Source organism: Echiichthys vipera, assembly GCF_963691815.1.
Source record: "Echiichthys vipera genome assembly, chromosome: 23".
In the NCBI taxonomy this organism is placed as follows: Eukaryota; Metazoa; Chordata; class Actinopteri; order Perciformes; family Trachinidae; genus Echiichthys; species Echiichthys vipera.
The window spans coordinates 11,546,950-11,570,922 of NC_139848.1; the positions used below are offsets into that span (position 1 = coordinate 11,546,950).

At 42.7% G+C, this 23,973-nt stretch overlaps 4 protein-coding genes across 8 annotated transcripts; 3 read left to right on the forward strand and 1 right to left on the reverse strand.

Moving 5' to 3' along the window:
• Window positions 1–257: 257 nt before the first annotated feature.
• On the forward strand, window positions 258–3,410 carry cldn10e (claudin 10e; the record flags this gene model as incomplete). Its single annotated transcript, XM_083938194.1, has 5 exons — window positions 258–595; window positions 695–856; window positions 1,874–1,955; window positions 2,065–2,178; window positions 2,966–3,410. The coding sequence occupies exons 1-5, from the start codon at window positions 364–366 to the stop codon at window positions 3,408–3,410; spliced, it is 1,035 nt and encodes a 344-aa protein (XP_083794320.1). The 5' UTR covers window positions 258–363.
• A 638-nt stretch (window positions 3,411–4,048) lies between these two features.
• LOC310964977 (claudin-10-like) lies at window positions 4,049–6,825 on the forward strand. Of its 3 annotated transcripts, none has more exons than XM_083938324.1 (7): window positions 4,049–4,124; window positions 4,227–4,327; window positions 5,737–5,876; window positions 5,960–6,124; window positions 6,247–6,334; window positions 6,438–6,545; window positions 6,686–6,825. In XM_083938324.1, the coding sequence occupies exons 2-7, from the start codon at window positions 4,236–4,238 to the stop codon at window positions 6,816–6,818; spliced, it is 726 nt and encodes a 241-aa protein (XP_083794450.1). In that variant the 5' UTR covers window positions 4,049–4,124; window positions 4,227–4,235; the 3' UTR covers window positions 6,819–6,825. The 3 variants fall into 3 exon arrangements, with proteins under 3 accessions (XP_083794450.1, XP_083794449.1, XP_083794448.1); XM_083938323.1 differs by having other exon boundaries at window positions 4,080–4,124; window positions 4,210–4,327; XM_083938322.1 differs by having other exon boundaries at window positions 4,121–4,327.
• A 1,088-nt stretch (window positions 6,826–7,913) lies between these two features.
• cldn10d (claudin 10d) lies at window positions 7,914–9,754 on the forward strand (the record flags this gene model as incomplete). Its single annotated transcript, XM_083938219.1, has 5 exons — window positions 7,914–8,145; window positions 8,841–9,002; window positions 9,083–9,164; window positions 9,288–9,395; window positions 9,568–9,754. 5 exons carry the CDS (start codon window positions 7,914–7,916, stop codon window positions 9,752–9,754), a joined length of 771 nt encoding a protein of 256 aa, XP_083794345.1.
• Window positions 9,755–11,712: 1,958 nt separating this feature from the next.
• Window positions 11,713–22,421, reverse strand: dzip1 (DAZ interacting zinc finger protein 1). 3 transcript variants are annotated; one of them, XM_083938244.1, is made up of 19 exons: window positions 22,317–22,421; window positions 21,609–21,761; window positions 20,771–21,355; window positions 18,648–18,732; window positions 18,341–18,456; window positions 18,059–18,217; window positions 17,796–17,933; window positions 17,650–17,712; window positions 17,413–17,541; window positions 16,358–16,406; window positions 16,217–16,267; window positions 15,947–16,006; window positions 15,382–15,557; window positions 15,056–15,260; window positions 14,661–14,835; window positions 14,145–14,497; window positions 12,683–12,804; window positions 12,414–12,573; window positions 11,713–12,305 (listed from the first exon to the last, which is right to left on the reverse strand). In XM_083938244.1, exons 2-19 carry the CDS (start codon window positions 21,609–21,611, stop codon window positions 12,196–12,198), a joined length of 2,739 nt encoding a protein of 912 aa, XP_083794370.1. In that variant the 5' UTR covers window positions 21,612–21,761; window positions 22,317–22,421; the 3' UTR covers window positions 11,713–12,195. The 3 variants fall into 3 exon arrangements, with proteins under 3 accessions (XP_083794370.1, XP_083794372.1, XP_083794371.1); XM_083938246.1 differs by having other exon boundaries at window positions 21,566–21,761; XM_083938245.1 differs by lacking the exon at window positions 15,947–16,006.
• Window positions 22,422–23,973: the final 1,552 nt, after the last annotated feature.

Below are 23,973 nucleotides of genomic sequence, written 5' to 3' on the forward strand. Positions count from 1 at the left end.
ATGCTTAGGTCGGCGCTCTCAGTCCAGATTTATACTTGACAAACCTCAACTCTTGCTCATGGGAACCTGAGCGACTGTTGTCTCTCACCAGCAAAACAACAACACACCCCTGATTCGTACCTGTGATGCCCTCGTCCTCTCCTTTTTCTAAGAGGAGCAGCTGAGCAGCAGGACGTTCCGCTCAGGATGTACACGTCGTCTGCATGAGTGAGGGACTGCCATATGAAGACAAAACAAAACAAAACAAAATAGGAAGAAAAAAAACATCAAAATCGGATTGTGGATGAGTGATCAAGGATTAGAAACGTACGCGTCCTTGGATCTTAAATCTAGATAGACGATCGACTCACAAGAAGCCCTGAGATGAAGATTCGTGTGGTTCAGATTTGGGGTTTCCTCATGACAGTTTTGGGCTGGATCTTCGTGGCCTGCACCATGGCCATGGAGGGCTGGAAGATCACCTCCATCGGGGGCATGGGGGGCTCCTCTATTATCAAGGTGGCCTGGTACTGGTCCAGCTTGTGGAGATCCTGTTTTACAGACTCAACCGCTGTCTCAAACTGTTACGACTACCCCGTGCTCTGGTCCGTGGAGGGTAGGTAACACATTTTCCTCTGTATCTGACAAACACGGTGTGTCCTCTCACATCTAGACTCTCACTAATGTCTATTTGTGACCTACTGTGTGATTCCAGGACATGTCCAGATCGTGCGAGGCCTGCTGATGGCAGCTCTTTCCCTGGGTATGCTGGGGTTTGTGCTCAGTCTGCTGGGTATGGAGTGCACCTTCATAGGGGGAAAAGACCCGTCAAAGTACAAGAAGATCTACACTGGTGGATGGTGCCACATAACCAGCGGTAAATGTCCAGTTTTAATAATAAGAGGACAGTCAGCAGATGTACGTATAAGCTTCTAGCGCCATTCAAATCAGATCAAACTGTCCAAGACTGACATTTCTCTCAGCCACAGCTTTGTGTTTAGCGTTATTAAACACAGTTATTGAGGCAGTAGCTCAGTCCATAGGTGACTTGGCTGGGAACCGTAGGGTCGCTGGTTCAAGTCCCTGTGTGGACCATGTATGGAGCGTGGACTGGTGGCTGGAGAGGTGCCAGTTCATCTCCTGGGCACTGCCGAGGTGCTGTTGAGCAAGGCACCGAACCCCCAACTGCTCGGGGCGCTGGTCACTGGCAGCCACCTCGCTCTAACATCTCTCCTCAATTGCATGTATATAGGTCCTGTTTGTGCATGTGTGTATTTCGGGCCTGTGTGTGTAACATGTATGATATTAAGAGTGAAAATTGAATTTCCCCGTGTGGGATGAAAATAAAGTAATTCTTCTCTTCTTAAATTCTTCTTCTATTAAGCAAACGATAGCGTCTTACCTAAGATGGTAAACATGGTAAATATTATACTAGATAAATATTAACATGTTAGCATGGTTAGCACATGTGAGCAATGTTAGGATTTTGAAGTAGCATTAAGCTTGATTTAGCTTAATGGTTTTAAATATAGACGATAGGACATTTGCCCCGATATTATCTTGTGATATAAGACTGGGTACTGGCTGGAATTTTGTAATATCATTATCTAGATCAATGTTTTTTTTGCTCTGTGAGCCCTGAAAACAAAGACGTGTCTCCTTGTGGCCCTTTGTCACGTCTTGCTTTATTTAAATAGGCCTGGAGAGGTAAAATTATTCAGCAATTCGAAAAATATTAGATGAAAACCTCCAAAAAAATCCTTTTGTGACCCCTCAAATTTATCTTGCTGATGTTGGTAAACACGGATGTCTTTTTGTATTATTAAAGGCTACATTACATAGTCACCTAATGCTATTTTCTCAACTCTTAACGCTCAACATGACTTCTTCTCAGGTTTGCTGTCCACATGTGGGTATGCTGTTTATGCACAGTACGTCTCCGTAGAATACTTCAACCCTGACTTTGATGGACTCAAGTAAGTTAGCAGGCTTAAATGGAACTATGTAACACCTGTTTCTGCAAGAATAACACTGCTTACACGTTTAAATGTTAATCTCACAGTGACTGTGTTTTAACATCACCAGGTATGACCTCGGCACCCCCATGTTCCTTGGCTGGGTGGGCTCGGCCTTTCAAGCGACCGGCGGTTTCTTCTATCTGTGGTCAGTGTGTAGGCCGCTCTGTGGAGGACAGACAACGTGAGTACAGGCACATGTTGTAATAAGTCAGGGAAAGTGAGTAAATAACTTCATTCGCCACTTGTTCAATAAATACCAGCATCCTATGCTCAAGTGGAATGACTCATCATCCAAAATGCATGAGGCTATGTTAGTACAGAGCAGCTTAAAGATTGGAAAGAGCAGATGTGCACTGTGGGCACATTCCCTCTCACCTTGTAATATAACCCTAAAGCCATTGGTGTAAACAAACAGGCCTTTAACAGCAAGAAAAAACTGCCTGCTGTGGATCAGTTTAAAGACTAGAAGGAGCTTGGGGAGTATAAATCTCACGCATGGTGCAGTCAACTCTTAAACTCGAGATTCCAGGCCAACCTGCTGCTGGCTGGAGCTTCATTTTGAATGGACACATGTGAGCGTTTTTGATCTTTTTATCAAACTGTCGGCAAAAAAAAGCAAATGAGCATATTTCCTAAAATATCTACGAGTCATTTAATCTGCTTAAACTAAATTACTCTGCTTGATGATGTAGATTTTTCAGCTATTTTCAGCTTTTTTATTTTTCACCGTCATGTGTTTGACACAAGTGAAGCCAAAGGGTCCTGACAAAACAGCAGTATGGGCGGGTTGGGCCTATTCCTTTCAGTACATAGGTCATGTCATCCGTTTTTTGTGGGATTTTCTCTGTGATTGTGTGTAATTCTGTGGGCTTTAGAAACCTGTAAGGCAGGGGTGAGGAGTTGAGCTAAATATGAAGTTTGCTGCGGGCATTGAAGCAACATTGACAATGATGTGTTTCTCCTTCCAGGATCATCCACATCCAGCCAGTACCAGACGTCGAGCAAACCAAGTCCACCACAGCTCTGTCCACAGTGTCCGCGATCACCTCCAAGACAAAAGTGTCCTCCGTGTCCGAGCTGTCGTCCAGGTCAGAGCGCTCGGACCTGTCCGGCATTTCCTCAAGATCAGAACGCACGTCCAGATCAGGACGCACAGCCAAGTCAGGGCGGTCGACCAAGACTGAGCGAGCCGCCAGGTCTGCGGGGTCTGCGGGGTCGAGGTCAGGATCAGGGTCAGGTTCGGGATCGGAGTCCGGCGTCTCATCGAGGTCTACCACATCAACTTTGTCAGAGCCGGGGAGCAGCAGCGGCGGTGGCAGCAGCAGCAGCAGCAGCAGCAGCCGGACAGTGTCGTCGTTGTCAGGCAGCTCGAGGAGTGAGACCACACCATTCCTCAAAAACTCTTATATTTGAACAAACGTGACTCGTTATGGACGGATGAATATTAATACGCGTGACGGACAAATCTGATGCTTTTTCAACTCAACTTGTGAATCTGTGGTGAAAGCAAATTAAATGATATGAGATTCGTATTAAAGAAATGTGGGACTCCACTGGACTGATTTGTGCACAGTTGTCCATGTTTATCATCTACTCTATAATCACACACACACACACACACACACGCACACGCACACGCACACGCACACGCACACACACACACACGACCTATATACATGCAATTAATGGAGAGATGTTAGAGCGAGGGGGCTGCCAGTAGTTGGGGGGGTTCGGTGCCTTGCTCAACAGCACCTCGGCAGTGCCCAGGAGATGAACTGGCACCTCTCCAGCCACCAGTCCACGCTCCATTCATGGTCCACACAGGGACTCAAACCAGCAACCCTACGGTTCCCAGCCAAGTCATCTATGGACTGAGCTACTTCCGCCCCCTATAACACATATCACTTAGGCACACATCCATCTCGAACAGATCGGGCACCCTTTGTGTGGACATTTAAACAACAAATAAAACTCAACAGGCTAGCCAGGTCTGGTTGACGGTAAACAGTGTCTGCTTTGCTGTGTTTCAAATTGTCACAATGCACCGTCAGCCGCTGTAAGAGGACCGGAGCTACAGTTTTATCCTGAAGCAAAACCATTGCGGCTTTAATTTTCTTCCTTCACAAGGTAGGAAGGCATTTAATACATCTGGCATCAAGTTGCGTTACAATGTCCAAACATCTCAGTTGTTATTTGTTCTTAATAATTGAAGGCTCTTGCATTTACCAGACTGAGGGGATGTGGAGGAGACTGGCTCAGATCTTGGGTCTGCTGCTCTGCATACTGGGCTGGGGCTTTGTGGGTTGCACCCTTGCTATGGACCACTGGAGGTAGGCAAATAAGAATGAGCAGAAAACAAATAGAAATGTGCCTGCTGCTCTGTAGATTGCAGAGCTGAAGATAACAGCTGTAAATACAAATCCTGAAAACTACATGAAAACTACTAACCTACCTGATTACTGACAAAAAATGTTTTAGCTAAATTGCAAAAATGTTGGTGTGAATTTTCATGATCCAAGTGCTCCTGTTTCCTCTTTTCCTTTTTGTTTCCCGAATCAGAGATGTCCTATATATGCAATTACTGCCAATCCATTAGCGTATGATACGATTTGTGTTTGTTTTTGAGATTTAAAGTGGCTAGAATCTAGTTTATCGAGGGATAAAAAATCTATTCTGCTAAAAAAGACAATACAAATTATGTCAAAGAGAATGTCAACATCATACTAAGGTATGGTTTTAAAGATTTGTTTAATTGCTGGGATATGTGTCTTACGTTCTCTAAATAAAACCGTGAAAAATTCCTGTCTTTTATGTTTCTTTTTTGTTTACACGGTTTAATTCATTATATTGTAAAAGTAGAGTTAAATAATGTGTCATTTGAAGTTTTCTTTTGTACATTTTGCCAGAAAAAAACACATGTAGCACTTGATCATAGTGTAATTTCTCATTGTTTTGCAGTCACAGATGGCTAGTACTACAGTGGCTACATAGTCAGTTAGCACAATTTGGGAAACGAGCACGTCTTTTGATTTTATTTGATTTGATCCCAACTTGTTTTTATTGTATACATGGCAACATTCCAATGTGCAGTTAAAGGGGCACTGCATATATTTTACACATGAACTTCCACATCATGTGGAGTACTAGTCAGCCTGGTGTGGTTGTATATCTTCTATATATAATAACGTCTGTGGCTCAAGATAAATTTCCAAAGTTTGAAAAAAATACCCTGATGATGTCATCAGGGTATATGACATCGGTAAATAACCCTGATGGTGTTGTCATGTTAATCTAGGATTGGCCTTTATCCTTTTTTTAAACAGAAATCCTGTTGAAACTGGAGGCGTGAAGTTTGAAAGACGAGGGCACTTTGAGGGCAATGGAAGATGCTTTTGAGTTGCATTGTGGGAAATGTAGGATCCAGTGTTTCAGTCAGGGTATCTCAGCCTCTGGCACTTCGATTTTCAATCTTTTTTCAATCTGTGTACTGTGACTCCTCCAACTTTATGGAAGCACAAGACCATAGTGCTGAATATCTGTTTGACATACTCACAATGTATCCTTGTAATTGTAGTTTACGTGTTGATGATCCTCTGCTCATGGGCCAATGGTGGTAGGCAAAACAGTCTAGTAGGGAAAAGATGAGAGGAGAGCAAATGCAGTTCAAATGAGACTTCAAAATACAATATGTAACCGAATGCTTAAACTTTAATTGATTTTATGTCTTTTGGCACTGGAGGGTGGCCCAGCTGGGGGGTCAAGGGGGCTCCTCTGTGGTGGAGAAAGCTTGGTACTGGTCCGACCTGTGGAAGGACTGCTATGAAGACTCCACTGCTGTCGTGAACTGTGTAGACTTCGGGCTGCAGTGGGCAGTCAAAAGTGGGTACATAATAAATAATCACGACTCCTTTGAGAATGAAGAAATTCATTAATGACCCAGATGTGTGTTTGTCTGTCATCAGCATACGTCCAGTCAGTCAGGGCTCTGCTAATAATTGGCCTGTGTCTCGGCTTCATTGGCACGGTGCTCGCATTTTTCGGAATGGAGTGCACACACATCGGCGGGGACCAAAGCCGTACTAAGGACCGTGTGTTAATGACAGCGTCCGCTTTTCATCTGCTCGGCTGTGAGTATGGTTCGTTTGCATTCACAGAGCCTCTGCGGTTGTATAAAAAGCTTCTCCTAACTTCTAATGACTGGTTTGTCTTGTTTCCTTTCCCTATGTGTCATCGGCGCTCCCTCATGCAGGCGTGTCAGACGTGGCTGGTTATTGTTTATACATAAATAGAGTGGTGGAAGCTTTTTTACAAGGCAAAGCAGATCCATCAAAAATGAGGTAATGTGTGGCCTTTGAATCATCCCCGCCAACAGGTTAATATGAGTTAACACACACACACAATAAAGACAGAAGCCAATTGAAACTGTTCTAATCTCTTCAGCTATGAAATTGGAGCCGCACTATACATTGGCCTGGTGGGGAGTTTCCTCATTCTTCTTGGCTGTACAGTACAGTGTGCAACCGCCTGCAGCGTTAAACAACCAAAAAGGTGTGTTGCTGTAACATTTAACTCAATAATTTTTACCTTGTGTAGTTTGGTATTTCCAAGAGAAGGGTAGGGTGCATTTACCAAACACTCACTAATGTATACTCTTGTTTCTGACTGGATACAATGCTCTGTTTCTGCAGCAGCAGACATCCCAGGGTTCCCTTTGCTGTTGGAAAAGAAGAAGAAAAAGAAAACATCTGTGGCCCATCAAGAAGGTCAAATGTCTCCAGGAACGTATCTCCCTACAAGATGGCTTCTGTTGTGGTTGTGTAATGCCAGTTGACCCAGTCACGAATCAATAAATGAATAACGATATATATATATATATATATATATATATATCATCTTATAATAACTTGTCAAATCAATGTCACATTAAAGATAATTTTGACTTTAAAAACACTATCTAAGATCTGTCTGTAATTGTTGAACCTAGATTTCCAAATGAGCCATGTTTAGAAGAAGAAGAAGAAGAATTCCTTTATTAGTCCCGTGAATGGGGAAATTCAATTTTCACTCTATTATTTTTCATTTTACACACACAGGCCCGAAATACACACACATGCACAGATAGGGACCCTTTATACATGCAACCAATAGAGAGATGTTAGAGCGAGGGGGCTGCCAGTGACCGGCGCCCCGAGCAGTTGTGGGTTCGGTGCCTTGCTCAACAGCACCTCGGCAGTGCCGGTTCCTAGCCCAGTCACCTATGGACTGAGCTACTACCGCCCAATACAGACATAAACAATAAAAAAGGAATGGTTTCTATCCTCTGTGATTATTCTTCCAACATGGTTTGCCCTTTAGTGTTAACTCTAAAGCTGTGGAGACATGATTGGTCTATACATGACTTTTTTGGAGAACAAAAATCATTTTCTGTATATTTGTTCCTGCACAGTGTTTCCTATTTAGGCTTATTTTATTTATGGTCATTTCCATATTTTGCCACCTTCAACACATACTAGTTTGTGGCTAGGGGTAGGATCAGTGCTGGGTTTTTAATAAGGTCAGAAGAAAAGAAAATATGTATATTGAATGACAGAAATAAAAAAGTTGATTTTTCAACAATAAGGAAGTAAAAAAAAACTACAAGGATTAACTACATTGGCAGCATGATCCAGCGAGATGTAATCCTTCACCATTTCTGCCTCAGTGCTGGGAACGTTAGAGTGCTTACAAGGCAAAACCGTCTAAAAGATAAGATGACAGAACAACACTCCTGGTCTGACGCCTACACATCAACAATGACATAGAGGGAGAGCTCAGTGCAGTTTCCCACGGTTCAAACTTGCACGTTACCTTTTATATTCTAAACATTTTGAAAGTTTTTCACCTCTACTGGTTTTTGCTCGTGGCCCGGCACTCACCATGAATTACAGGACGGTGGTGATGTACATGGAGATCGGCTGCTTCGTATCCTGTCTCTGTGGCTGGATCCTGGTGTGTTCCACTCTTCCCACAGAGTACTGGACTTTCTCCGAGGTGGGCAGCATCGTGCTGACCACCTCCAACTACTACTCCAACCTGTGGAGGGACTGCATCTCAGACACCACGGGGGTGTCCGACTGCAAGGATTACCCTTCCCTGCTGGCCCTGCCAGGTAGGATACTCAGAAAACTTCAAATACCATAACATGACATAAAATATCCTTTCATTTTGGTTATTAAACCGTTGGACAGATTTAGGGACTGTTTGAAAATTATTGGGGTGGGCGGAGGGGCTGGATTTTTAAATAAATTTCACAAAAGCAGCATTAATTTGGGCGGCAGTAGCTCAGTCCATAGGTGACTCGGCTGGGAACCGGACTGTGGACTGGTGGCTGGAGTGGTGCCAGTTGATCTCCTGGGCACTGCCGAGGTGCTGTTGAGCACCCCCCCACCCCAACTGCTCGGGCGCAGGTCAACTGGCAGCCCACTTGCTCTGACATCCCTCCATAAATTGCATGTATATAGGTCATGTGTGTGTGTAACATGTATTATAACAGAATTTCCCTTTGCGGGATTAATGAAGGAATTCTTCTTCTTTAATATCAGCATTATTAAGCATGAATATTTTATTTCCCCTTACGAAAAAAAGAAATAGCCTCTGTTACATTATTTCAAAATATTAGCTTTTATAATTCCATACAGTCCCTTAATAATGTGGCTCCAGTGAAACGTTTTCCAGTGACAAACAAATCCTGTTTGGATCACACAGCACTTAAATGTTCTAATGGTACATTTAACACATTTTGTTCATTTAATTAAAAAAAAACAACCTTTAAGCTACATTTCAGTGTCACCTGTTTCCTTGCAGTGTTCCTACACGCCTGCAGAGCGCTCGCCGTCTGTGCCGTTATCACTGGTTTCTTCGGAGGAGTCCTCACACTCATCGGGATGAAATGCACTAAAATAGGTGGATCAGAGATCGCCAATGCTAGGGTGACTTTTGCAGGGGGTATAACCTACCTGGTGTCAGGTAAAAAGATTTTTTTTTTTGAGTATTAAACGGAACGTTATGCACTCGGGATGTTAAAAGTAATACATATTTTCCAACAGGATTCTGTGGCATGATCACCTACTCGTGGTGGGCCAACAAAGTCATAACAGAATTCGTGGATCCAAATTTCAGAGCACAAAAGTAAGCACTTCTGAAAATGTACGATTATTACAAGATCCCTCAAAGTGATATTTAGAAATAGGGATTCAAATTGTGCAGAAAAAATGAAGCATACATTGATATACCTCAATACTTGCTGTTCAGATTTGAACTTGGAGCTGCGGTTTTCATTGGCTGGGGAGGCTCCCTCCTTCTCCTCTCTGGAGGAACAGTGATGACTTACTTCTCTGGAAAAGAAGGTCTACCATCAAGGTATATATAACACCTTACGTTTAACTTAAACAGTTGTATTGACTGTATTTTGTACTTTATTTATGACCATGACTATCTGTATTGTATACCATATGATAGCCAAATAACTGCATGAGGATGATCAATGATCAATAATATCCCCATGAATCTCCTGCTTCAATCACGTCAACAGTTCTACAAAAAAGCCACGGAGACCCGCCACTTACGCCACTGCCCGGACCAGGCGAACCTACATGCTGCCGGGCTCGTCTTCCAGGGTGACTCTGGGGCCGCCGCTGTTTTATGAAGGCAGGAAGAGCCGAGCGACCCGAGCCACAACAAGGACCAGTGGGACCTTCAACAGGGACAGCTTCGTCTGAGAGGAACTCTGGGATACGCTGAGAAAGTTACTTAAATGAGACTAAAGAGGAAGTCTGTCACTTTGGGAAATACACTTCTTTACTTTCAAGAAGTTGAGAAGATGAACACCACTGTTGTGTCTGTATATTCAATCTAAAGCTAGAGGCAGAAGTTGGTTAGCTAGCTAGCTTAGCATAAAGAGCGGAAGCAAGGGAAACAGCCAGCTTGCGTCATGCTGAGGGGAACAAAACCTGACTACTTCCAACCTCTAAAGCTCATTAATCAACACATGACGATTTGTTTAACGTCAGACAAGGCCATGCTAGCTGTTTACCCCTATATTCAGCCTTTATGCTAAGCTAAGCTAACCAGCTGCTCACTCCACCTTCATGCACAGACATAAGAGTGTATGGTATCAATCTTCTCATTGAACTCTCGGCAAGAAAGCACACAAGTGTATCTCCCAAAATGTTAAACTATTACTTTAATAAGGTTATGCGTGGAATTATGAATGTTACTAAAGCAAAGCTTGGTAATCCAGAATCTGTAATAAGTCTGTTTTTGTTTAAATACATTTTGGTATTTATAACTGTTTCATCAGGGAGCATCCACTGCCCATTGAACATGTGATTCTTTCCTGTCTATCTTTCTGCTCTGTTCTTGTGAAACAGGCCGAAAGATTCAGTATAAAAAGGAGAATTCTGCTCATAATGCACTCTTTTACAGCTGGATGGCGCTGTAGCATGTGGTACAATTTAGTACGTTTACATATCAGTTTAATATTAAGGGGTTGTCCATGCTCTGTGCACCTCACCTAACCTTTCTGGCTGTCTCACTTTCATCGAGGTGACATTTAAGGTTAATCCCAGTGTCCTTAAATACATTATTAATCAGTCTGGTGATGGTTGGATCACAAGAGATACCATGTAAACAAAACATTAAAAAAATGTATTTTGCCTGTTTTTTAAAGAACGATTTGAACTTTTTAGGTTTGTGTTTTCTGTCAAATTTCCTTATGGTTTCATGTATTATACAGTTGTTCTGCACCCGAACTTCTTCTGAGGCGCCAGCAGGGGGCACTCAATGATAATGATAATGTTGTGTTGTATACTGTATTTAGTATCTATAGTGATTGATCAGTCACATTACTGATCACTGGTCAACCTCAGAATGCAAGATGGCTGAAAATATTTGTCGAATAAAGCACGGAGAAGAGTTGTGCGATATGTTTTAAGACCTTTGCTCTCTGCACAGGAGACGGGTGATATTGCCACCATGTCACAACAGAAGCCGTCACTGCCAATTAAAAACACAGTTGCTCATATTTCACGAGTTTCATGGCCAAGTCAGCCGGTTAGGATGAAGCTATGACATTGAGGATTTTATCGGCCGTCTATAAAGTTACGATAAATTTAACGAGTCAAATTTAGGGGTATGTGGTAATATCTTTGGATCATTACAGTTAATGTATATATATGCAAGCTTTACTTTAATTTAGTTGGTTCAGGTGCAACTCATTTTAACACCTTGATGTACTGCTGGGTAGTTTTATCTTTTATGAATTGGTTATGCTTTGTATTTAAAAGTTATGATCCTGAAACAGCGCCACTTTAGTCCAAAAATATGAATGAGTGAATGATTCTGTCATTGTCACGTGTTACACACTCTCTCCTCTGTCTGTCACTCTGTCTGTCCTCTGACCGGGATTGCTTAGTATAGTATATTGAACTTCCTTTGTTAGACCTTAAATCTAAAAAAACACACGTCTTAATTTGTTTGTTCTTTTCTTTTTACACCAATTATAATTTCTAACATGAGGTCTGCAGACCATTCGCTGATGTGATACAGGAAAACTGAATCATGTCATTAAACCAAAGTGTGCAGAAAATTATAATGTGAATCGAAAATATCGGTTTTGGTTCTTGTGATTGGTTGGAGAAAGAAAGATGACATGTGCCAAGATGTGTTTGTCTTTTCATGTACGTATTCCACAGAGAAATCATTTATTGCTCGTATAAATATTTTCTATACAAAAATCACATCTCATTGCTCCTTTTAACACACGAAGACATTATAAAATTTGATGTACAAAACTTTACACAAACTACATACAGCATTTCATGGACTGTGGGTTATATTTCGGAGAGAAGCTAAACACAAAAAAAAGACTATTTAAAGAGCAACACTGAAAGGGTATAAGGCAAGCAAAGAATTGGCATAAGGTGAGACTGAAAACGAAGAATCAGTCAGTCGAAGCTGTAATCTCATTTATCTCTAACGTATTTATAAGTTGTTTTTTTTGATAAAAATGTCCCTTTGTTAAATATTGCTCTCGCTGTATTATAGCTTCCATTACATAACAGCATAAAATATGGCTATTTGGTATGACATGGACTGTAGGTGTCAGAAGAGTCGACTGAGGTCTTTGTGTCAGTGCTTGGCATAGAGCTACATCACCTGCTCAGCTGTAGTGTTTATTGTAATTATTGCTAATGTCTTCCGAGTCACTGATGTCACTGAGGGAGCACAGGCTGCTTTTCAGGGTGCTTCCCGTTCCAGCTTCAGTCAGACCTACCAGGCACAAGACAAATGGCGGCGTTTACCTTACTGCTCAACATTTCCTGCTGTAAAGATAATGAGGGGAGTTAAGTTATTTAAGGGAACATATGTGGAACTGACCTGATTTGGGAGCCTTTCCCGTGGAGGTTCCCCAGACACTGGTGCTGGGTGAGTCCAGGCTCTTCCTCATTGGTCCAGAGCCCTGAGCTGGTTTAGACACCTCCTGTCTCTCCTCTAAGGAGGAGACCAGCCACTCACTGCTCTCCTCTAGATCTGTGTACTGTCACCACATACAGAAACATAACACATCCATTGAACCATTCACACACATAGAACCCGCTTGAGGCTGACACTGTTTTTCACACAATAATATAAAATTATTATCTCACCGTGAGTTCTTGAACCTCGTCCTTCTTCTCTGGTAAGATGCTGATGCCCCCTGCTGGTTTCTTCATCACTCTCTCCGCAATCTGCTTCTCCACTTTTCTGGCTATGTGACTGACTTTGTTCTCTAAAAGACAAAAAGACAATTGACAAAATGCATTAATACGTTTTCACTTATTCATCCATCAGTTGTTTCCTTTTCTAAATAATATCTGATGATTTAGCAGATTTCAGAACCGTAAAGACCATCTTTACATAGTAATTTGTACAAACAAAAATATGTCAATAATGGCTCCTGGCAGGAATGGAAAGCAACATTAAACAAACGAATTGATTAAGCAAAGGTAAAACATTCTCTTACATTTAACTTTTGGCTTATACGAATAACAAAATGATATATAGACGGTATTAGTAGTAGTTTAGCAAGTACTTTTGCCCTAGTTGGCCCATAAGGTTATCATTACAAAAGCCTACGCAGTTTCTGATTCTCATCCAAGCCTTCATATCCTCCATCGTGTTGATTCTGGTGTTAACCTTGAGGTTTTTTCAATTTACACTCCATTTCAGATCACACGATGACATACTTTAAACTAGTTTTGCCACCTCTGTATGCCTTTCTGTTGACAGCGACACTCAGATAAGACAAACCACAGACATTTAGCATCTGCAAAACCTACAAAATCCATGTTAGGTGTGGGTGCTATTGCCTTTAAATAGCATAACAAGATTGCAGCCAGGGTAGTTATGTCGCAGCATTATGATATGATAAAAGGTAGAAAAACACTACATTATTTATTGCAGTCATAGACAAAGTCTGATTTGACTTAAAATAAGCTGCTGCTCTTTTCTTGTGTGATTTATGGCCTACTTTATACTCCACTTGCGTTGGCCCATTTTGCTGTTATTGAGGGATTTCTAGTCTTTAGTCTTTTTCACTGGAAACAGCTGCCTGCAAAACTATGAGAGTGGTAAGAGTGCATCAAAACAGCAAAGTTGGGGTCGGACAGCTTAACAAGCACTATAAAGCTCCGTAAAGCAGAGGGGAGCTGCGGATTCAGGTGATAACACTCTGTAGGTAAATCACTTGCAGCGACCCCTTTCACATTGTTTTTCATTTCATCTGGCTTTGCTGGTCAGATTCTTGGAAAATATCTTCCCAGAAAACCTTTGCTAACTCTCTTTAGCTTCATATTACTGGTAAAGTTTCATTGACCTCCTGAATCCCAGAGAAGCAGATCGACATAAGAGGAAAAAAACTAAAGTAAACTAAAAAATCTGAACAAGAACACTTGTTTCATTTTACTATGAACAAGCATAGTAAAATAGGTAAATCCTGTGGGTCAATATAATCTTGTGTATCTAGGTATTATCTCAAAATTTGAGACCTATCATAATTCAAAGGAACCAGCCATTTTATGACTGAATAGAGACGGTTTGAGCTGGGAGTTTGGAGAGTGGACAACATACCTTTGCCAAAGGTTTTCTTTTCCACGTTGCCGTTCTGGTCTTTGTAACTCTGGAGGCGTTTTGGGTCAATCTCGTGCAGCTCGCTGAGCTCTGACCACCCGTCATCGTCACTCTCAATCTTCGTGACGTCCGTCTTGATGACGCCGCCCACCGGACCCCTGGCGTGCTGGGGGTTAGAGGAGAACAAGTGCTTTGCTGGAGCTTGCCTGGCCTGGACCGGGCTGGCTTTGCTCGCTCTGATTAGGACCTGGTTTAGTCTGGGCTGTGGTGATTTGCCCCTCTGATGTTTTTGAGGCTGTTCCTCCTCTGTGTCCTCCTCTTCAGATTCCTCATCTGAACTGAAAGGAGGGGTCCTACAGAATCACAGAAACAGTTTTTTTTCAGTGATTAGATGTAAAAAGGTGTGAACTTTGTCATATTGGAATCAAATGATTCATTCGGATTCATGTTGATACCAATTCAACATTTATGCAGTACTACAAGAAACTGTTTCATTTTTTACAGTGTTCTCTTTACTTGGATGTGAAGGTCTTCAGGGCGGTCTTGGTGTTGGGTGTCGACGTCTTGGGTTGGGTGGTGGTCTTGAGCCTTGGTGCTGGCTGGGGGGTCTTGGGCTGTTTGACTGCAGGTCCGGACATCACCTGGCTCGCCCTGGAGGGCAGGCTACTGGATCGAGGCCGGATCTGCAACACTGCGCACAGGCAAAAACAGATAATACAATCGGATCAGTCACTGACAGTGTGTCAGAGCTTAAGTCAGTTTATGTGGTGGCAAACAAGCTTTCACAGATTAGACTGATGAGTGTTGGATGCGTAAATAGTCGAAACCAATTAGAAGTCGCTAAAGTAAAAGGGGATGAATTTCTCGAGCAGATGATCTCATGTGCTAATAGGCTTTTTTTCATGACTCACCTTGAACCGATTGTCTGGATCTGGCCTGTGACTCAGGAGCTGGGTCGCTGCCTCTCCTCTGACCACCCAGCTTCTGCTCCACAGAGCTGGCTATCTCCTCCCGATGGCGCCAGTAGTCTGGCATGCCCTTTGCAATGCTCTCCCGCTTTGAATGCACCTTGGCCAGTATGGAATTGAGTTCTTTGTCCTTCAGACCACTCTGATCCTGAGAAGAGGTAGAGGAAATTATGAGGAATAGTGACATAGGTTTGAGTATTTTCATTTAGATGGCATGTTGTACAATAGTTCTTAAGCTTCCCAAACCTGAATTAAAAGTATGAACTTACAGGCTTGACTCCAAGGTTCTCCAGCTTCTCAATGACAGCCTGCTCCAGATCTGGCCGCATCTCTTTCTTGATGTTGGGGTTCCTTCTTAGAGCGTTGGTGTTCACCCTCTGTTTCTTCTCTGGTACAGGCTCGGGCTTCTTCTCCACCGGCCTCCTCTCAGACAAGCTGTTCGCGTCTGTAAGAGAAATCTCACTTAATTAACCCTTTATGGATAATCAGGTGGCAGAGGCAAAACAAAAGAAAGAAAAAAATGAGCATGCATTTGCCAGATTTCCAACAAGCTCCATGCCAAGGGTTCAGTCGGGTAGACGGTTGTGACTGCTGTGGGGCGGGCAGAAGAGGAGAATGTCTACGACTTAATTTGCCACAAATGAGGCAACAAGAAGACGGATGGATGTAATGATCAGCAATGCTGACACGGCAGCCGTCGATGGATGTCACAAACAATGAGCTTGCTTTCCAAAAAAGCGTGGACTGAGGTGATTTCAGTCCCGACACAGACTGATGCAACCATGCAGACAGCATGCAGTCGACCGGCTCGGTTTGTTTTATTGCCAGTTTTACCTTTCTCCTCTTCTGACAGCTCCTGTATAGGATCCAGCTTAGGAGCAGAGATTGGTTCCTCTAATTGGACAGCAGCACACGAGGTCAAAGTCAGGGAGTCAGATAAAACAAAAGTGAGAGGGGGTACTAAAGTGCTGGCAGCACTGCCTTATTGAGAGTTTGCTGTCTGATATGTAAATCCTTCATGCATGAAAGCACATGCTCAGCCTCTGTGGGGGGTGACAATGTTTAGTCTTATTTTCGTATGACAGCTGGCTTCTACTAACTTACCAAGTACAACCCTCTTTGGTTTAGGCTCTGGAGCTGGAGCGCTGACAATGACTGAAAAACAGAGAATACGATGAATGCATTAAGACGCAGTTTCTTTCAGTGAAAAACTTCAGAAAAAGTGACTAAAAAGGGAATACATACTTGGTAATTCCACAATTTTGGTGGGTGGATTTGAGGATATATTCCTTATCTGTAAGTTGAAAAAAATGAGCACTTGTTATACCTCATTCCTAAAATAATCCTTAAGATTTTAGTTAAGTTACTGCTAATACTAACCCACCTGAAGTGTTATAAGTCCCTCAATGGATATTTCATAATACACCATTTTTATCAGTGTATCAGTTTTAAAGATGTAAGAGAGGACTGGAACAAGAAGCAGCCGTCGCCGAAGTGAGCAAAAGAGTTAGAGGCGACAGACCGAAAACCCTCAACTGCTCAGCAAGGTAACAAACTCTGTTTAGCATTCGCTGCACCCGCCTGTATTCTGAAACTGCTCATTTAAATAAGCCAGCATGGCTTCTGTACGGTTGTGAGGTCACAACTATACATATACAGGTAGAAAGTGCCATTACAGTGCTGTTAGTTATTCCTCGGCTGCAGTGATGGTGCAGAGACTCCGAGAGCACAAATGTGGAAGAAACGGAAATACCGACCAATCAGAGCTGACTTGGATTTTTTGGGAGGGGGGCTTAAAGAGACAGGCGGTAAAAAGGAGTGTGAGGATGAATTCAGATATATTCAAACAGACACTATGGGAAAAATAATGTGTTTTTTTTATCCTTATAGTATGTAAACATGCTCTAGTAGAAACCAAAAATACAAATAAGTCATAGAGTGTGGTATTTATCTAGTTTGTAAAGTGTCCTGAGATATCTTTTGTTATGATTTGGCACTACAAATAAAATTTAATTGAAATAGAACCTGGAAATTAGCATAATATGGGACCTTAAAACCTCACTTTACACCATTAGTAACCACAGAAAATGTTGAAGCTATTCCAGGAAAAGCACCAGCTTCCTGCGCATTATGGTTCCTGTCAAATATACAGTACCATCATGTCTCAATACAACACAATCTGAGCCCATGTAGCAAATACAGGATATCCTGAACAAGGGCTGACCCTCCGCCTCGCTTCCTCTCCTGACATAATCACACTGGGGCAGTGACGGCATGAGTGAGTGTGAATCAGTGTTAACCTGGTCCCTCTGAGCCTTGATGGTTTGCTCCTTTTCCTGTAGCTTCCTCCCCATCTCCTGCTGCAGCCTCTGGCTGCTCTCCTGGTGCTCGGACACAGACGACTGCATTCTGCTCAGCTCGTTCAGCAGCTGGAGGATGACAGGAAGAACATGTATTTTCCAGCTTCTAACTAAATCTTGTTAAAAAAAAAATGGCATAATTATGGCATAATAACTATGACAAATAATAAAACACACCTGGTTCTTTTCAGACTCGTGTTGGGACTTTATTTCCTGCAGCCTGGATTCCCACTTTTTATCCTACAAGAGAAAAGATATTTATTGTACCCAAAATAACTCCATTCACTTCTAGGTTAAGAACAATATATCCCCTCGACACTAACCTGCTTCTTAAGTTGCTGTTCCAGCTTTTGCATGGCTTGTATCTGCATGTCTTTGTAGTTGTCCAGATCTCTCTCTGGCTTCGAGTGAACAGGGCTGGCTGCTTTTTCCTGCTTCGCTGTGTGATTCAGATTTGCTTCCTATGGATGGAAAGCGGTGAGGAATAGTAAAAACAGGCATCAATAAAAGATATCCTGCAGACCAAAATAATATAATGAAAATAAACACTATGAAGAAGCTCCTGAAGGGATTGTCCTTTTCATACATTGAGAGCTTGAATATTTCGGGTGTACAGAAACTCCATCTCCCTGCGTATGCCATCCCTGCTGTCTTCTATCTTTCGGTCCATGCGTGCCATCTCCTCAGCCTTAAAGCGGTCCATTTCTCTCAGCAGGTCTTTGTGCATGGACTGCTGCTCTTTTTCCTGGAATCACAGAGAAACAAAAAGAGCTCCATCAAAACAGAATCACAAGTAATATAAGCATAAAAGTAGGAACTTATATACGCTTTTCAAGATTCAGCTGTCACATCGGTCTGGTTTTCCTACCTGAGCCGTCTTGGCTTGCAAGTCCTGTTGCTGCTGAACAATCTGCTCCTTCAGACTGCCGATCTCCAGTTTGAGGCTGTCAATGTGAGATCTCTTCTCACTGTCTGACCGTGACTCTTGGAGGAAGAAGAAGAAAGAAAACCAAGATATAGTGTGGAACAATAAAATGTGAAGGTGAGGGAATTGTTTCATGTGTCTTCCTAGAAAGTGATTTATCTTACGCCTACCTTTTGTTCGTGTATTATCCCTATCTCTCTCTCTGTCCCTCTCCTAACCTGCTCAACTGCTTTATGACAGGTCAACTTACCGATCTCATACTCATTGGGGTGGCGACGCTGCATGTGATTCTGGAGAAATGAGGAATTGAGGAAGGATTTATCACAATGTGGACACTAAAAGAAACAAACAAAAATCCAGGGATTATTAGGGCTAAAATAATCACTTTTATTTTGTTCAATATTGAGATGATTATTTAACACGACTTCTCACTGACTTTGGAAACATGCATTTATTGGAAAAATACAGATAAAAATAGATAAAAATAACTGTTCTCATGGGTTGGTGCACTTCCACAAGCTACTGACAACTAAACATCAATATTCAATATATAAAAATAATACATTTTTAAAGGCCAGATCAAAATCAATAAGATCTTGTATGTTGTAGTGTACTTCTACAACGTACTTAAAACTCTTGCACATATATACAATATTTTGGTAAACTATACAACATATTCCAGTCAGTAACTCAGTTAAAACAGTTGAAACTGCACCGCTATGAAGTAAACAGGGACAAAAAGAGAGCATCATTGTGAAACAGAACGTGGCACAATAATTGCTTTAGCTCAATTAACTTGTTTTAATAATCGTTGGAAGCCTAAATCGTAATTTCAAATAATTGCCCAGCCCTTAGTATCAAATAACCTTGTAAATCTTTTGACAAAGAGAGTAAATCTAAAGCAATAAATATGCAAATAAATCAATTAAATAAATCAGGAAATATAAGCTGGAACCAGATCCATTTGACTAGATTTTCTTAATAAAATTACTCAAACCAATTAATCAAGTTAATTCAATAGTTGCCAACTAAACGATTTATGTTTGTAGCTCTAGAAAGTACCTACATCGGGTGTGTGGCCTAGCCATAATAGGGAGTAGTAAATGGGGTTTCGGACAGAGCCCAGATCAACATAAAGACGGTGATTACGTTCCAACGGGAGCATCCTGAGTTCAGGCATGTGTTTCCAAACAGACAGATAGCGTGAGTGATTTTAATGTGTTCCCTGTGGCAGGCGTCACTACACTCCAGTTCACTAACACTTAACAACTAGAATAGTGTCTGCCTATGCTCTACACACCCACACGCACACACACACACACATCACACGCTACATTTAACTCTGCCGCTCATTCTGCCGGTGACTTCATTCAACGTTAAACCGGCTGCTACTGATATCTTGTCACACAATATGGTAGCCGAGCTCCAAAGGCAGCCGCATGACATGGAGAAGTGTGCCGACCTAGAATGAGTAGGTCTGTAAGTGATGCAATTACATTAGGGTTTGGAATAACTGTGGAAATTGGGAGTGGAATTAAATTAGCCTTCAAAATCAGCCATGTGTGTATTTTCTAGAAAGCTTGAACCATGACAAGCGACAAATGCCAAAGGTTGTCAAAGGACACAAACACATAGCCTCTCTATCAATTATTGAGCCACTTTTGTTAGCTGAGCTTGTGGCGCACACCTAGCAACCACATGCTGTCATGACACACTATATCTGTTGCCTTGGCAACCGCCTGGTCAGGTCAGCAGCAGCCGTACACTTGAAGAACAGAGGGAGTTTTTTGATTTGTGCTATAAATAACCTGATGGTAAGTGAGCTAGACAATATTTAAAGGTAAATGGATCCAACAGATAAACCAACAGGATTGGATACACATTAATGCATTCAACAACACTAAAGAGGACAAAATGCTCTAGACGGATATGAGAGTGGGGGATGTGGGAGTCAGCCGGTCATCTTGATGACTGCTCTTGTCACACTTTTCTAAGTGGATTAAAAAAAAACAAATTGTCACCAAATGGCACCATCTGTTCTGCCGCTAAATCGTATTCTTCCAGTCCCTAGACAAAGCTTATTATAACCATACCAAAACAGGGCAGCAATGGCAGGTTTTACAGTGCATAACAACCATCTTAGAAGCAATATGTTGTCAGACCATTTCTCTTTTCCCCTCCAAACCCTGATGTGAAATGCACAAAGCCGGAGCTGTGAATAGATCTTGGGAACAATGACAGAAAGGGGGCCCTGAAGAGGTGGCGCAAATGGGGTGGGGGTGATGGAGCTAGCTGCCTGCCTGCCAAACATATGCGAAATGCAAATGGTAACCCATACCCCCACAGAGTGAGCGTTTAGCGTGTCAGCGGTACCTTCTGGCCGCTGATGATTTGAGGCGTGAGCAGGGACTGCTGGTTGCGGATAACCTTCTTCCTCTGCTTGAGCTCGGCGGTCAGTTCCTTCACCTTCTCCTCCTGCTTCTTCTGCTGAGCCAGCAGCTGCTCGCATTCCCTGCCACTGCCCGCAAGCCTCTCCTCCATCGCGTGCAGGTTGAGGGTGAGGAATTCTTGGCAGTGGAGGAGCCACTCCACTGTGAGCTGGGCCAGCCGCAAGAGCTTGACCAGAGCCGGGTCCACAGGGCTCTGGCACCGCTGACATCTCTCCCCGTCTAAGCTGCAGAAGGTAACACTGCTGATGTGCTCCTGAAGGGCGTCCACGTCCAGCTGGCTCACCACCAGGTCTATGTCCACTGCATTGATTCGCCGCCAGTCTACGCTCTCCCTGCGGGGGCGGAACTTGAAAGGAAGGGCGGCGGACGCTCCGCTGGATGGAGTCATGCCGGGTGCAGGTACAGAGTGCTGGCTGAGGGGGGAGTTCAGGAGGGATGGGATCCCTGCTGAGGAGTGGGTCCCTTGGGTGTCACTGATGTAGGGGTAGTACGCTCCGTCGAGAAATGGCTGAAACAAAGAGCAAAGAGAGATTTTAAATCCTCCTTTGAAACATTATGCACATCTCAACAATTCACAATTGCACCAAAAGCCCTTTATACACCGCACACACACACACACCACAATCAAAGAATGAGAGCATGAAAGAAAATAACGACATGCTGCTTTGGCGAGGTAAAACAACAGAGCACAGATTCCGCCACTGCCGATTCCATCTACCTATAACGATGCAGCTGTCCTGATGCAGACGTGCTCTTCTTACCATCTTCGATTGATTTCGCCTTTGACGGGGAGAAAGAAACGCTGTGCCCCCGGTCGTTCCTCCTCGGTTCCGCCCCCCCTTGCGAGGCAGCTCAACGACAACGCAGGGGGCTGGGCGTCCGCCACGTTACCATGGGGACGGAGACGAGCGTCCCTGAGGAGAGAAATGTTATCAAAACACCGCGTGCAATCAGCAAACGTTTTCCCCACACTGTGTGGGAGGTGGGCCGTCCCGTGGGAAAGATAGCAAATCATCTTTAAGTCCCTCACTCGACGTAAGCAGCGCGTGAACCCAAAACAACTTACCTGCAAAGAGGCGGTTTAGCGAAAATGGTTTCCTTGCCAACAGCGAATACCGCTAATCTCCTGGCAACGGGAACAATCCTTTCATGTCGGGGCAGGCTTTTTATCCCCTTACCTCGACCTAAACAATGGCACACACATGCTTAAACTTGTCCGTTGTCGGTTAAAATGTCTTACTAATGATACTTTGAAGAACAAAATGTCAGTCAAGTAAGTAGCTAATGTGAGCTCGCGCATTTCAAACCTCTTCTGGCACGGCTAGCTAACGGATTGTTTTTTTTTTCAACGCAACGTGTTCGGTAAAAAAACTTTAAACAATGCAACTTAAACAGTATTATTCAACACCGAGACTTGTGAATATTCAGTGTTGCTTTATAAAGTGCAAGACTACATTAAAACAACTTACCGGAGGGTTCGTGTTTATAATTCACAGCCTTTTGGTAAAGTTTGAGGACGACGGGACCCCGGGCGGTTTGAGGGTGACGTAGCTGCTGGTCTCCACATTCCTAAATCCCTGCATCCAAAAAAAAAACACACTTCCGTTAAGCTACCTGTGATATAAAGGGGAACTTCCGGTAGTGGCCTTCAAAGTAAAAACACAAAATTACATTTTAAGAAGAAGAATAATTCCTTTATTCGTCCCGCAATGGGGAAATTCAATATATACTCTATTTTTTCACGTTACACACACACAGGCCTGAAATACAAACACATGCACAGACAGGACCTATATACATGCAACCAATGGAGAGATGTCAGAGCGAGGGGGCTGCCAGTGACCGGCGCCCCGAGCAGTTGGGGGCTCTGTGCCTTGCTCAACAGCACCTCGGCAGTGCCCAGGAGATGAACTGGCACCTCTCCAGTCACCAGTCCACGTTCCATTCATGGTCCACACAGGGACTCGAACCAGCGACCGGTTCCCAGCCAAGTCACCTATGGACTGAGCTACTGCCACCCTATCTTTTGGACTAAGGTCATTTTAACATCCTTGCAAATGGCTTATATCTGGAACATTTGCACACAGATGAGATTGAAGTTTGACGTTTATTTCAGGCTGACTTTCAACAACAAACCCATATTAACAAATCACATATATCACAACAACAACCTGAAACAGGTGGAGGCTGAAGCTCTTGCTTATAATGCCTAGCCCTTTTTAACAAATCATGTACGAAAATAATATGAAAATACATATATACAGACACGCTCTTTTTAAAATAACTCTCACATAAAAGTAAGACTATTTGTAAATTCAAAATAAACACGTCTTACCAAACAATCTTGTGTGCAGGCAAAGTTGCACAATTACATTCAAGACAAACAGCTTATCCGTTACTTTTTTTTCCATTACTTACTTTCTGCTCTAACATTTTCATATTGTTTCAGTATTTTATCTTTAAACTGTTTTGAAAACTTACTCAGTGTACCATTCATTCATTCATTCATTCATCTTCAACCGCTTATCCCGGGGTCGGGGTCGGGGTCGCGGGGGGTGCTGGGGCCGATCCCAGCTGACATCGGGCGTGAGGCGGGGTACACCCTGGACAGGACGCCAGTCTATCACAGGGCACATAGAGACGCACAGAGACAGACAACCATTCACACCTACGGGCAATTTTTAGAGTAATCAATTAACCTAACACGTGCGTGCAGCTGTTCCATAGATTTACAATTATATATTTTCCATTGGTCACAAAACACTTATTGAACATACACTTTCCTCTTAAATCTTCTTGCTTTTCTCTTATTGTAAACAATTCTTGGATACCTTCTGGTAATTGGTGTTTTTTTGCTTTGTACATGATTTTTAATGTTTTTAGCTGGACTAGGTCTTTAAATTTTAGAGCCTTTAAATCAATAATAAAGGGTTTGTTGGTTCTCTGCAGGTGGTTTTCTTTATGATTCTTAGGGCTCTCTTTTGAAGCATAAAGATCTGGTTGGTATTTGTTTTGTATGTATTTCCCCATACTTCCACACAATAGGTAATGTATGTATAGAGTGTACAACAACTTTATAAAGTGGAAAAAAATCTTAAATGTATAGTATTGCATTTGGCTTGGAAA